This window comes from Ornithodoros turicata, chromosome 10, assembly GCF_037126465.1.
Source record: "Ornithodoros turicata isolate Travis chromosome 10, ASM3712646v1, whole genome shotgun sequence".
Classification (NCBI taxonomy): Eukaryota; Metazoa; Arthropoda; class Arachnida; order Ixodida; family Argasidae; genus Ornithodoros; species Ornithodoros turicata.
Window position 1 is genome coordinate 3,564,166 of NC_088210.1, and position 13,512 is coordinate 3,577,677.

Sequence of the window (13,512 nt, forward strand, 5' to 3'; positions counted from 1 at the left end):
TCAGCCGCAACGGTGTTCTGTCGAGTATTTACTTAAACGGCTTCGGTGGAAAAAAGTAGACAGTGAATGCGAAGAGATTTACTGCTGCTGTCTCTTTTCCAGGCTACCCGACTCAAAGCCGAGCGAGATCACGTCAAGGCCAGATTTGTAAGTGTTTAGAACATATCACAAGGACAAAGTACGAGTATATGAGTGGAAAGTAGAAACACCGATTAACTCCTTGGACGGTAAGAACGTTGTTACTGTCCAAAGAGCTAATCGGTGTTTCTGTGTCATCTACATCATTACACGATAATCATAACGATGTTCAGGAATGAGCGGATGATGTCTTGTTCCAAGTATTAAAAGGCGATAGACCTCTAGGTGGGAAGTGGGTTATATAATATACTCCAGATATCAAGTGAGTATGAATGTACATTCAGAAGGTGAATTTCACCTCACGCAGTGCTGGTGTGCCACCTGAACTTCAACCCATACAATGCAGCTGATAACCACTATCGGTTGACAGCCGACAGTGAATCTGAATGACTGCACAGTGCTTCTGAAGTCTTCTTGTGCTCAATGCCTAAAATAGCCCACGTATCTGAAAATACTTTATTTGTAAAGTAGGTCGCATTGTCTGCCATGAAATGGATGGGAAACCCGAACTGGCAAAAGGTTTGGTATTCCTAGTATCCTTCATCACACTTTGTGGGAAGTATGCTTCTTGAGAGGAAATAGCTCATCCCATTTCGTGAAATGGGACCTTATCGCTTGCCGATGAGAGTTTTTATTTATTTATTTTTTGTACCAGTTATGCCGAACGTAAGGGCAAAAATGACCCGCCTCCCGTTTTCAACAAATCGAGCGAGAATGTTCTCATACCGGATGACGGTTGGCTAGGAGCGTGCGATGTGGTGTTGCTACTTTTTAAGAGGGAACCCCACCAGTTCACAGCGCTCGAGGCGCATTCGTCATCATCCATGATAAGAGCGCGCTATCTCACCTACGGAACCACAGACCGGCAGTGCTGTTTACAAGTCGCTTTGACAAGGAATATCAAAGCGTCTCTTGCGGCTGTTCCTTATCTTTCGTAACCCCCGCGTATTAACCAGGCGGATGATAACGAAATTGACGGCCGGATAGGCGATCCAAAGAGCGCGTTGGTGCAGTGCTCCGCGCAAGAGATATGTCAACCGAAACCAATTAATTACCCAGAAAACACACACACACACCTTTCACACCTAACTTTTTTAAGGAAAATATGTCCTCCACTGATAATCACGGACCCAACCAAAACTATGCAGAGTATCGGAAGAAAAATAGTCTTTAAAAAGTAGTAAAAATTCGGCTTTGGCCCCGCCTGCTGAGTTGTCGCAAAGAAAGGCGCAAGGTATTTGCCGGTAAAGGGCGAAGTGTTCCCGCCTCTTCTTTTACCTTTCTTTTCGCCGGTTTGACCTTGATGCTGGCGACAACCGACTTATCACAACGAAAACAAAACAACCGTCTTATCACAAAGAAGCCAAGACAAATGAAGCCGGGGACACTCTCTCGTCTAGACGTAGATTTCGCGCGCGCTTCTCTGCGAAAATCAAGCAGGTGGGGTAAAAGAGTCATTTTTACTGATTTTTAAAGACTATTTCCGTTGCGATACTGTGCATAGGTTGGGTCTGTGGTAATCCGCAGAGAACTTCATATTTCTGTACAAAAAAAGTGAGGTTCGCTTGGGAATTTTCAAAGCTCAATTGAAAAAATAAATTTCCGGGAATTAAATATTGTCTAAAGTCTTCTGGTGGCAAATTCCAGAAGGTAACTGCCGAAAGTCCGACAATCCGCAGGCGAGTACGTAGCCAGTTAGAATTTTTTTATCACCTTAGGTGAAACACCCTGCATATATATCCTCGGCCATGGGATCTGGGGGGAGGCGCGCAACGCAGCTTTGAGTTGTCGGTGCAGACGTTCGACCAGGTCTTTGGACGCAGGAGGTATGCTGTGGTGTGATCCGTTTGGTGCTGAGAGCGTGGGTGAGCGCGGCAAATAATGCTGATTCGAACTGGCGACTGGGGTCGGTTGTGACGATGGACAGCGCTCCACAACGAGAAATCCACGTAGTGAGAAGTGCTGCAGCTACTGTGGAGGCGGTCGCGTCAATAACAGGAACGGCTTCGGGCCAACAGGTAAACCGGTCAATCGTGGTGAGTATGTGAGTGGAGCCTTGACTGGGGGAAAGAGAAGTCGATGTGGATGTGGTCGAAACGCCCATCTGGTGGCAGAAAGGTTGAAGGTGGCAAGCGGGTTGGCGCTGAACCTTGCCGTGCTGGCACTGCATACATGCGCGTGCCCAGAGGCGAATGTCGGAGTTCATGCCATGCCAGACATATCGTGTACAAATGGGCCCTTGGGTCGCGCGGACGCCAGGGCGACCTAGGTCATGAAAGTGACTGAGAAAAAGCGCGGCGCAGCACGGAGGGAACAAAAGGTATGGGTTGAGATCGTGACGTGTCGCAGGTGACTGGGGTCGAAGCGCCATGGAGTGCAACGTCTTCAAGCCGGGGCTGGGGCTGGTCGAGGCGGGGCCTGCGCGGATACGGGCGAGTTCGTCGCCCGTAGCCTGGGCTGTCGCAAGGGCTTCAAGAGAGAGAGAGAGGACGATTTGCAGCGCTGCTCCGACGTGGCGGTGACTGCAAAGACACGGATGAGAGCGTCGGCCGCAGAGTTATTTACACCATTAACATGCTCGATATCCGTAGAAAATTCGGATATGAACGAGAGTTGTCCGATTTCTCGTGGTGTATATGCTGTGCCGGACGACGAGGTGGCGTACGTGAGAGGCTTGTGATCTGTATAGATGGTAAATTTGCGGCCCTCCAGAAAACGCCGAAAGTGCTTCACCGTGAGGAAGATGGCGAGGAGTTCACGCCCAAAGGTTCTATAGAGTGTTTCGGCCGCCTAGAGCTTGCGCGAGAAGAATGCGATAGGGTGCCAAGCCGAGGAGATACGCTGCTCTAGGACAGCACCCACTGCGACATTCGAGGCATCATGACGGGGGTGGAACAGGAGTGTAGCGGAAGCGAGGTCGTCACGGATCTTAAGGCGGCAAGGGCTCCCGAAGACCACGATAGGCTGGGGCAACCGTGGCTGCGCTCGGATAGCAAAGCCTTCAGAGGACGGAGTGTCCGGGCACAAGATGGTATGAAGCGGCGATAGAAATTCACCAAACCAAGGAATTTCCGGAGCTAGGTCGTTTATGATGGTTGCGGAAAGTCGTGAATCGCGGCGACCTTGGATGGCAGGGGAAGAATATCATGCTGGTTGAGGTGATGGCGGAGAAAGTTGAGCTTCTTAACGCCGGATTCGCTTTTCGCCACGTTAATGACAATGGCATGGTCTTGCAGCCTTGTGAAGAGAGCCCGCTGTGTTTCAGTGTCGGGGCTTGCGTCGAGCATGTCGTCGATGCAGGCGTAGAGAAAAGCAAGCCCCCGCACAACTGAGTCTATAAATCGTTGGAACGTCTGCGCAGAATTACGTAAGACAAATGGCATGTGCATAAATTCAAAGAGGCCAACTTTGGTTGTTACGGCAGTTTTCGCAATGTCCTCTTCAGCCATGGGGATCTGATTGTAGGCCGCACCAAGTCGATCTACGAAAAGAGGGTGGCACCTTCGATGTTGGCGGCGAAATCGAGGATGTTGAGCACGGGGTAGCGATCCGGTTCCGTCACGCGGTTCAAGGCGCAGTAGTCGCCGCAAGGGCGCCAGTCCCCAGTCTTCTTTGGGACCATGTGCAGTGGAGAGGCCCAGTTTCTGGAGGCGGGCCGTATGATGACGAGCTCGAACATGTGCTGGAATTCGGCCTTGGCAAAGCTGTATTTCTCTTGCACGAGGCGTAGTGGACGGAAGTGGATGGGTGGTCCGTGCATGACGACATGGTGGACACGTTTAATCAGGTGGCTGAGTGATCGCGCAAAACTCTTCCAGGAGTGGAGCGTAGTCACCAGCAGGTCAACCATAGCCCGTTGACATGACGGTGGGCAGTACCGTTCAGAAGGCAGTGCGGAGACATGTTGACGAGAAGACAGTAGTACTTAAGAAAGTCAGCACCGATGATGGCGTCAATGACATCAGCGACCTGGAACAGCCAACGAAAATCTCGGCGTAGTCCCTAGTTCAAGGTCAGAGATTGCTGGCCGTACACCGGAATGACTGTGACGTTGGCAGCCTTCAAAGAAAAACAAGGTTGACGATAGCGATGACAGTGCCTGGGTCGAGGAACGAAGCTGACCTTGGCGCCGGTATCTACCAGGAATCTTCTGGCTGAGGCGCGGTCAACTATATAGAAGAGGCGACTGTCGTATTGGCCCAGCCCAACTGTCGGCATTAGAGGCTGGCCGGAGGGTTTCCCGTCCACGACCATGGCTGGAGGCAGTGACGGGCGTCTGCTCCGAAGCGACGGTGGCACCGACAGACCCTATCGGACTGCATGCTGCGGGAACGTGGTTGCCGAGTGGAGCTTGAGCGTGGGCGGGAATAACGTGGGCTTGGGGAACGACTTCGGGTAGCGAGTGCCGCAACAACTTCTGTGAGCTGGGAGACGCGCAGCGTCTAAGCATCGATGGCCGTCATGGAGGGAGCGTCTTGTCGAGGTACGCGATCTGGAGTAACATCCACAGTTGTATGAATGGCGTCTAAAGTAAAGTATGTAGGTGCCGCGACCTCCGTTACGGCATCGGCAACACTAGCTAGCTCTTCCATGCAGAGGTTTGAAGCAGTGGCTAAAACCATTTGTACATGTCTGGGAAGGCGTTGCAGAAAGAGTTCCCGGAGGAAATTGTGGCTGGAAGGGGAAGAAGTGTCGCCGCGAAGCTGTTTCATGCGGCGTAACAGCTGGGTAGGGCGCCGGTCTCCGTGTTCCTCGGCTGAGATGTTGTTGAAGCCGAGAGCGGCTAGAAAGGGTCGTACGTTTGAGTAGAGCGTACTTCAGCTTGTCATAAGGTAGCTCGGAAGGAGGGTCAACGATAACGTCATACTCAGCAGCAAGTACTCAGCAGCTGATGGAGATAGTGCCGATATGACGTGGTAGAATTTGGTCTTCTGGGAGGTAATGCCGGACATATGCAATTGAGCCTCGGCTTGGATGAACCATGTGGCAGTGTTCCTTTCCCACAATGGCGGTAACTTGATCGCAAAGACCGAGACAGCTGTAGCACAAAGGTCGGTCAGAGGGAGTTGGGTTGGCGACCATAGACATGGTGTAAATGGAACGTTCGGTCAGAGGGAGTTGGGTTGGCGACCATAGACATGGTGTAAATGGAACGTTCGCGTCACCAGAATGTGGCTAACGGGTAAGTAAATGAGACAACCGTTGATCGTGAGAGCCAGTGCAGACTGATCAGTGGCTTGAGCCACACCGTTTATTCTCCGCAGTCCCAGGCGTTGGAGTTGACGACGGTGCCTCTACAAACTCAACGGCAACCTACCTGCCAATCAGCCAGCCCGCAACCTCGACATGCACCTACTCAATCGCATCTAGCCATTAGTCAGTACAGTGGCGAACAAGATGATGGGCCAATCGACAAATGGTTGCGACTGTTTGAAAGGAAGGCAAACACACTGGATTGGACTGATGGAGACAAAGTAAGCAATTTCTGCGACTATGTGGAAGGGGAAGCATTCCGTTGGTACCTGAGCGAGATATTTGATCTTTGCTACATGTGGGAGAAGTAGAAGGTTCCATGATTACACGCTTTGGTTCTTCTGAGTTGGATCCATACCACTCCTTCATTCACTGTCGACAAAATCCGGAACAATGGATTCGGGATTACTACGAGCACAGGGTTTCGGTTAGCAAGCTGCTTTGAAAACTGCCCACTTCATCTCAAGACTAATCGATGGCTTGCTTCTTGAACTTGAATGTCTGCTTGGCCGGACGGAATTCAAGACACCGTTGGAGTGGTTAAGCGCTGTTCAGAAACTTGAGCCGACACTTACAAAGATGCCAGCTGCAACACTAAGGTGGCTGTTGTCGCGCCCGTACAGTACTCCAGCGACTTGTCATAGTCATACTCATATCCCCCACAAACCAGCATCGTAACCTGTTTCCCAAAGACTGAATGCAGGCACTCTGCTAACATTGGTCCCACTTGACTCACTCACTCACTCACTGAAGACTGCTTTTGTCACTCATAACGGCCATTACGAATGGTTTGCTATGCCGTTCGGCCTTAAAAATGCACCAACCACATTTCAAGGAACAATCAAGTCCGTTATTGACAAACGTAGTCTCAGGAATGTTGTAAATTACTTTGATGACATTGTCGTACATACTTCAACTTATAAGGAATATCTGGAGGAACATGCATTGCTTATGGCCATGAGTGCGGAAAACATTAAGCTAAAAGTGTCAGTTTGCTTACATCACCATTGACTACCTCGGACACACGATTTCCCACCGGCAAATGTCGCCTAAGAGGAGCAGCGTGCAAGGCATTAAATATTTTCCGGATCCCCGTTTTGTTCAAGACTTGCAACGTTTGTTACGATGAGGTAATGTATGCTGACAATACATTCCGCGGCCCTTACAGCAGTTCTACAAAAGAACGTTACTTGGGGATGGTCATCAGCCTGTCAAACTCTACGACCCGGACTGACCGTGTACACTCTATTGCGATGCTTCCTCAACGGGTATTGCCGCAGTGACCTCAATCTGACGACTTCGGAGCAGAAACTGCTAAAATTGCTCTAGGAAACGCTGAAATTTCACCACACTACTAGTGGCCAAATATAATAGCTGACGTGTCCACATATGTAAAGTGCTGCGCTACTTGACAGCTAAAAACCAATAAGATTGTCAGCCTTGAATCTTAACCACCTGCAGAACAGCCTTTCTACCTGAAAGCAATGAACGCGATAGGAGGGCTGGCCGGCTATGTGTCCAAGAAAAAATGCATCCATGTTGCCGTCGACCATGCAGCAATGTATGCATCGGCATTCCTGACGTAAACATCTCATGCATATGAGAAATATTCACCGTCGGGGAACAAGTTCCTCTTAGATAGGGGAAATATTCACCGTCGGGAAACAAGTTCCTCTCGGATAGGGGAACCGGATTCACCGCGAACATCTTCAAGAGATTTCTCAAGAATCATGGTATTCATCAGCTCTTCATATCATCTCGGTATACCCAGTGCAATGGTTTTAATGAGAGAACAAATCAAGTCATAATCACTCGACTCAAATGCAAGATAAACGAATCGCCTCGCACACCCTGGCCTCAACTACTTAAGGACGTCATCGACGAGTACAACCGAACTCCTCACGAGGTTACACAGTTCGCACCTAGCTTTCTTCTCTTTGGGATTCCTCCGTATCAGTCTCCCCTCTCTGACTCCCTACCGTCGTTCGAAGAACACGACGGAAGGCCGTTTTCCACTCACGTACTTGCCACAAGAAAAACAAGTTAATATACGACAAACAGTTTATTCAAATGGAGCCCAATCCTGGTGACCTTGACGTCTATGAAACACGTTGTCAGACAGACACACGAAAGCTAGGGGCTGTCATGGAGGGTTCTTACACTGTTACCAGGAAAATTTCACCTGTGAACTACAAAATCGACCGCCGAATATATCCTCTTGGCCGCACTGTGGATACTGTCCACATTAGCAAGCTCCGTCTCTACCATCCACCCTTCCACGCCAATCTCGGTGGGGGGAGGGGGGATGATGAGAACGACAACGACGACAAGAAAGTGTAGAGTTTCCGAAGTCACACACACACACACACATACCTATGTCTAGTGATATTGTGTCGAGGAAGTTAATTAAGTGAGTTGACTGTTGTGATGTGAACTTTATGTTGCTATGCGCGGTGTTCAGTAGATCTACGAACTTTTGAAATTCATGTTCCCCGTGTTCCCATATTATCAGTACATCATCGATGTATCGAAGGTACACCGTGGGTTTTAATGAGAGGGCGCTGAGAACTTTGTTTTCTAAAAACCCCATGAAGATATTTGCGTATGTGGGTGCATACCCACATACGCAAATATCTTCATAGCGCATAGCAACATAAAGTTCACATCACAACAGTCAACTCACTTAATTAACTTCCTCGACACCACGATATCACTAGACAACGGCAACCTCATCACAACCCTGTACAAAAAGCCAACTGACAAACAACAATACCTTCACTTCAAGAGTCACCACCCGCGTCACTGTAAGGTTGGAATTCCTAATGGACAGAGTGTAAGACTACGCAGAAGTTGTTCAAACGACACAGATTACGCTAAGAAGCTTGACGAACTCTGCAGTACACTTGCCCAAAGGGACTATCCAGACTCCCTCCTAACCGAATTCCGTCACAAGGCACTCGCACTCGATCGAAACGAGGTTCTGGAAAACCGAAAAAATCCCGACACGTGCCAAATAACCTTCATCACAAGATATTCCAACGCACTTCCAAACATCAAAGCCATTCTACAGAAACACGAGCCCCTCCTCCAAAGCAGTGACCGACTGAGCAACATATTCACAAATCCCATAGAGGTGACATACCGACGCGCAAAAAACCTGGCAGACTCCTTGGTCAATGCCAAAATCAGCAAAACGGGCGCCCCGTACACGGGAACACGACCCTGCAACCTCCCGCGCTGCAAAACATGCAAGCACGTTCAACACGCTAACTCCATCAAAAGCACTGCGAGCAATTACACCCACCCCGTTAACCACGCATTCACATGCACAAGCTCCAATGTCATATACTGCATTGAATGCGGCGACTGCTCTATGCAATACATTGGTGAAACCGGCCAACAAATGAACAACCGCCTTACCGGACACAGAACCGACACGTCCAACAAACTCCCCAAAGCAGTCGCCGAACACTTTAACGTTCCTGGTCACAATTTTGACAACATTAAACTATATATTCTAGAAACCGGGTTTAGATCCACACGTGACAGACGTGATAGGGAGTCTTATCTCATATACAATTTTTAAACGCTCTTCACCCGTCCGGTATCAACAAATCACAAGGCACCCTAGAAACACTTCACAAATAAAATATGCTTTTCCCTTCTACCGCCATTATCATCTGTTATGTTCTGCATGGCCACTGCTTTCTGCTCTCTTTATTGCATGCCACAACTTTGTATTACAAATATATATTTAAAAAAAATCAACCTTTGCTCGTTCTGGAATTTTCCCCACGTAACCAATAACCTCCTTATCTTTCGCTATGCTTGCCAATTCTTCCCTGTTGTCCCGTTCCGTCCACGTGTTCGTGAACCTTCCATTTTTCTGTAACCGGTCTGTAGCCTAGATCACTACGTTCACATAATCCCCTCCACACTCTAACAAAGCAGCCATTCACTCCGGCCGTAAAAACCCGTACGGACCCTTTCTTCCCTCCGGGCTGTTGACCCACAATTCGCATGAACCTTTAAACACGTCACACCTAACCCTTTAAATACCATGCCAATGATGAGGACGGTGCCCAGAAGAAGAACAGTCTCTGTTCGAAATATCGGCGGCTTCTGTCCTGAGGCAACTCCCTTCCTCAATCCATCATGTACGCTTGTCCTGCACCTTCTGTTCGTCCTCATGTCTGTAGTCAACCCAACGACACGATCGGGGGCCCCCATTGCCGTTCCCTCCGCCTGCACAGAAGACGTGTTTGGTCCCCCAGATACAACGGCAATCTCTAGACCAACGTACGCGCAAGTTTGCGCCTCACGGCCGTGGCAACCTCGCACGCAGTATGTCCCGAGGTTTAGCCCTCCTCCACAAGCTTTGGATGGTCCACCGGCGTATGCACGTTCGTCGCGCACGAATATTTGGCGGACACCTGATGGCCGACCAATATGCTATTATTGTCGCTCACCCGGTCACATTCTGAGGTACTGTCGACGGCGATCTATGTCTTCACCGCTGGAACCTGAAACCTCCGCCCTTTTTATGGATTCGCGCCCGTTTCCACGACAATCTGCTAGCGGCTACGAAGGTGGACCACGTCGTTCTCGATCGCCCTCACCGTATCGTCGCCGCCGCCGGTCCTCGTCGCCCCTTGTTCCCGCCGGCCCAAACTGACCCACGCAGCCTGCGGTAGCGTCGAGGTGCAGGCTGCACACGCGTCCTCGCCGATAAACCCTCCCGACCCACCTGACGTCAGCTGCCTTCGTCTCTTACGCCCTAACTACGTCGCCATCAACATTGACAATCACCCTGTTCTTGCACTCGTCGACACTGGAGCCACCAAGTCATGTATGTCCAGCGCCTTCTGTCGTCGCATCCACAAAGTGTGTACACCGCCGCCCTTAGGACAGTTCGTTCGCATGGGTGACGTGTCTCTCGTCGGACCTCTTGCACGTTGCACTGCACGAGTGTCTGTCTCCCAGTCGACGCACGTCGTCTCATTCTTGGTTCTTCCGCAATGCGTTTCTGACGTGATACTTGGTACTGACTTCTTATACGACACTCGAGCTCTAGTCGATTGCGGCACCGGCACCATCACCTGGGACGAGCTACCCAGCGAACCCCTCTTCCCCGACGACAGGAAAAAGGTTGTTCGATTATGTGCACGGGAGGAGACCCTGCTGCCTCCAAACGCTTTGTCCCCAATTCCGCTTCGTGCCAGTACACCATGCCCCGGCATGACTGTTTTAGCTTCCGCTGCACATTCAATGACGACCCGCGGTCTTCTTCTGCCCACATCCCTCCTCGACGTAACATCCGGCGAAACGCTTGTTTGGATTCTGAATACCTCTTCGGACAAGCAACTCCTCCCAGAAGCCATGTGCGTCGCTATCGCAACCCCCATCACATCTGATTGCGTGAATGACGCTCCTCTAGGGGCTCAGAACAGCCCTCTACACACTGTGAGCACTTCCGGCTCTCGCGCCTCACCCGAGTGGATTCACATGACCATCGCCGACGATCTCTTGGGTTGTGAAAAGCAGCAACTGTTATCTGTCCTACAAGAATTCCAAGACATTTTTGATGCCGGCGCTCCCACCTCCCGTCTTCCCGTCACACACACCGTCGAACATACTATAAACACGGGAGACTCCGCCCCGATTCACAGCCGTCCATACAGAGTCTCGTCGTCAGAACGCAACATAATCCAGACACATGTCTCTGATATGCTTAAACGTGGCGTAGTGCAACCATCGTCGAGCCCTTGGTCCTCGCCAGTTGTCCTAGTGAAGAAAAAGACGGCACCTGGCGCTTCTGTATCGATTTCCGCAAACTGAACAAAATTACGAAGAAAGACGTGTACCCCTTACCACGTATCGATGACCTTCTGGTCTGTTTGAACGGGTCCGAGTACTTCTCTTTAGACCTGCGGAGTGGCTACTGGCAGATCCCCGTTGCGCGACCTGACCGTGAAAAGACAGCATTTATCACCCCGGACGGTCTATTTGAGTTCACGGTAATGCCGTTCGGATTGTCGAATGCGCCTGCAACTTTCGAAAGAATGATGGATACCATCCTCCAGGGCCTCAAGTGGCACACGTGTCTTTGCTACCTGGACGATGTTGTTATCTTCTCTTCCACGTTTCGGGATCATCTCGACCGGTTGCTTGAGGTCCTCTCCCGATTCCGCTGTGCTGGCCTCCAGCTCAACTCTAAGAAGTGCCTCTTTGGTAGTCGCCGCATCACCGTTTTGGGACATGTCGTCGACCGCCACGGTATACATCCAGACCCCAAGAAAGTCGAAGCCGTCCAGAGGTTTCCATGTCCCACGTCACTTAAACAGTTGCGCGCCTTCCTTGGATAATGCTCATACTTCCGCCATTTCATACCTCACATCGCTGACATCGCCGAACCGCTGTACAGCCTGCTCAAGAAAGACGCCCGATACCATTGGACGCAGGCTGCAGACCACTCGTTCCTCGTCCTCAAGCAACATCTTATGACGGACCCTGTACTGGGTTTTTTCGTTGAAGGTGCCTGGACTGAACTCCATACCGACGCTAGCGACACGGGATTGGGGGCTGTCCTCGTCCAAAAAGTTAACGATGTGGAACGTGTCATCGCCTACGCCAGCCGTACTCTCTCTCGACCAGAGCGTAACTATTCTACCACCGAGAAAGAATGCTTGGCCGTTGTTTGGGCAATCTCCAAATTTCGTCCCTATATCTACGGAAGACCTTTTAGTGTCGTCACAGATCACCATTCCCTATGTTGGCTCTCCAATCTGAAGGATCCCGGAGGCCGCCTTGGCCGCTAGATGCTCAAGCTGCAAGAATACGACATTACTATTTCCTACAAGCCTGGCCGACAACACTCCGACGCGGACGCCCTTTCTCGCCTACATCCAGATACCCATGACGATCCCGTCACCTCCGCTCTGTACACGACTTGCCCTCTCTCCACTGTGGCCCTTGACATTGAACAGCGTCGCGATCCTCTTCTCCTCCCTCTCATACAACTGCTAGAGGACCCAGATCGACCGGCACCACGACGCCTCCAGCGAAAAGCCAAGCTGTACACCTTGCACGCCTCCATTCTCTATCGCAAGAACTATCGCCCCGACGGCAACCGTTGGCTGCTTGTTGTGCCAGCATCTCTGCAAACTGACATCATTCGCACGTGCCATGATGACCCCACTGCTGGCCACCTCGGGTTTCTCAAGACATATTCCCGCCTCGCCGATCGCTTTTTCTGGCGCGGCATCTATCGCTCCGTTTGGAAACATGTTCGCTCTTGCGCACCCTGCCAACGGCGCAAGCACCCTGCCGGACTCCCTCCCGGGCACCTCTAACCACTTGCCCCACCGTCTCAACCGTTTGGCCGGCTCAGCATTGACTTTCTGGGACCCTTCCCGCCTTCTACTCGTGGAAACCGGTGGGTATTGGTTGCTGTAGATCATTTGACACGATACGTCGAGACCAAAGCCGTCCCTGTAGACACCGCGGACCAGGTCTCCCACTTTTTCCTCCACCGCATAGTCCTTCGACACGGTGCGCCTCGTACCCTTCTCAGTGACCGCGGTACCCCTTTCTGGTCCGCTGTCGTTCGTTCCCTCCTTGACGCCTGCAGCACGGTCCATGCCCTCACGACGTCCTACCACCCACAAACGAATGGCTTAACTGAGCGCTTCAACCACACACTCGCCGATATGATCTCGATGTACGTCTCCTGCGACCACGCCAACTGGGACATGGTGTTACCATACGTCACTTATGCCTACAACACCGCACGACAGCGCACTACCGGCTATAGCCCCTACTATCTTCTCTACTCCAGGCAACCTACAACTCTTTTAGATACCCTGCTGCCTTGTCCTCCCGAGGCCGTTCCGCCTCTCCTGGTGGCCGACGCCGTCACTAACGCTGAAGAAGCTCGTCAGTTGGCTCGCCTACGCACATTCGCTTCGCAAGACGGAGACCGCTCCCGGTATGACGCCCGCCACCGCGCTGTGGAATACAGCGTCGGAGATGAAGTTCTCCTGTGGACACCAACTCGTCTGCCTGGCCGTTGCACGAAACTCTTGAAGCGCTACGTTGGCCCGTATCGCGTGACTAGGCAGC

The 13,512-nt window shown here is 51.1% G+C and overlaps 2 protein-coding genes across 2 annotated transcripts; one reads left to right on the forward strand and one right to left on the reverse strand.

Moving 5' to 3' along the window:
- Positions 1-3,224: 3,224 nt before the first annotated feature.
- LOC135370515 (uncharacterized) lies at positions 3,225-3,587 on the reverse strand. Its single transcript, XM_064604284.1, has 2 exons — positions 3,546-3,587; positions 3,225-3,491 (listed from the first exon to the last, which is right to left on the reverse strand). The coding sequence occupies exons 1-2, from the start codon at positions 3,585-3,587 to the stop codon at positions 3,225-3,227; spliced, it is 309 nt and encodes a 102-aa protein (XP_064460354.1).
- A 5,993-nt stretch (positions 3,588-9,580) lies between these two features.
- LOC135370518 (uncharacterized) lies at positions 9,581-11,756 on the forward strand. Its single transcript, XM_064604287.1, has 3 exons — positions 9,581-9,700; positions 9,970-11,081; positions 11,138-11,756. Exons 1-3 carry the CDS (start codon positions 9,581-9,583, stop codon positions 11,754-11,756), a joined length of 1,851 nt encoding a protein of 616 aa, XP_064460357.1.
- Positions 11,757-13,512: the final 1,756 nt, after the last annotated feature.

Excerpts from the sequence above, each read along its gene's own strand:
- LOC135370515 (XM_064604284.1), bottom strand. The coding sequence starts at position 3,587 with ATGGCTGAAGAGGACATTGCGAAAACTGCCGTAACAACCAAA. Across the intron at positions 3,492-3,545 it reads AAACTGCCGTAACAACCAAA|ACGTTCCAACGATTTATAGA; the intron begins GTTGGCCTCTTT and ends AATTCTGCGCAG.
- LOC135370518 (XM_064604287.1), top strand. The coding sequence starts at position 9,581 with ATGTCTGTAGTCAACCCAACGACACGATCGGGGGCCCCCATTGCCGTT. Across the intron at positions 9,701-9,969 it reads CTAGACCAACGTACGCGCAA|CGGCTACGAAGGTGGACCAC; the intron begins GTTTGCGCCTCA and ends ACAATCTGCTAG. Across the intron at positions 11,082-11,137 it reads CGTCCATACAGAGTCTCGTC|TGCAACCATCGTCGAGCCCT; the intron begins GTCAGAACGCAA and ends AACGTGGCGTAG.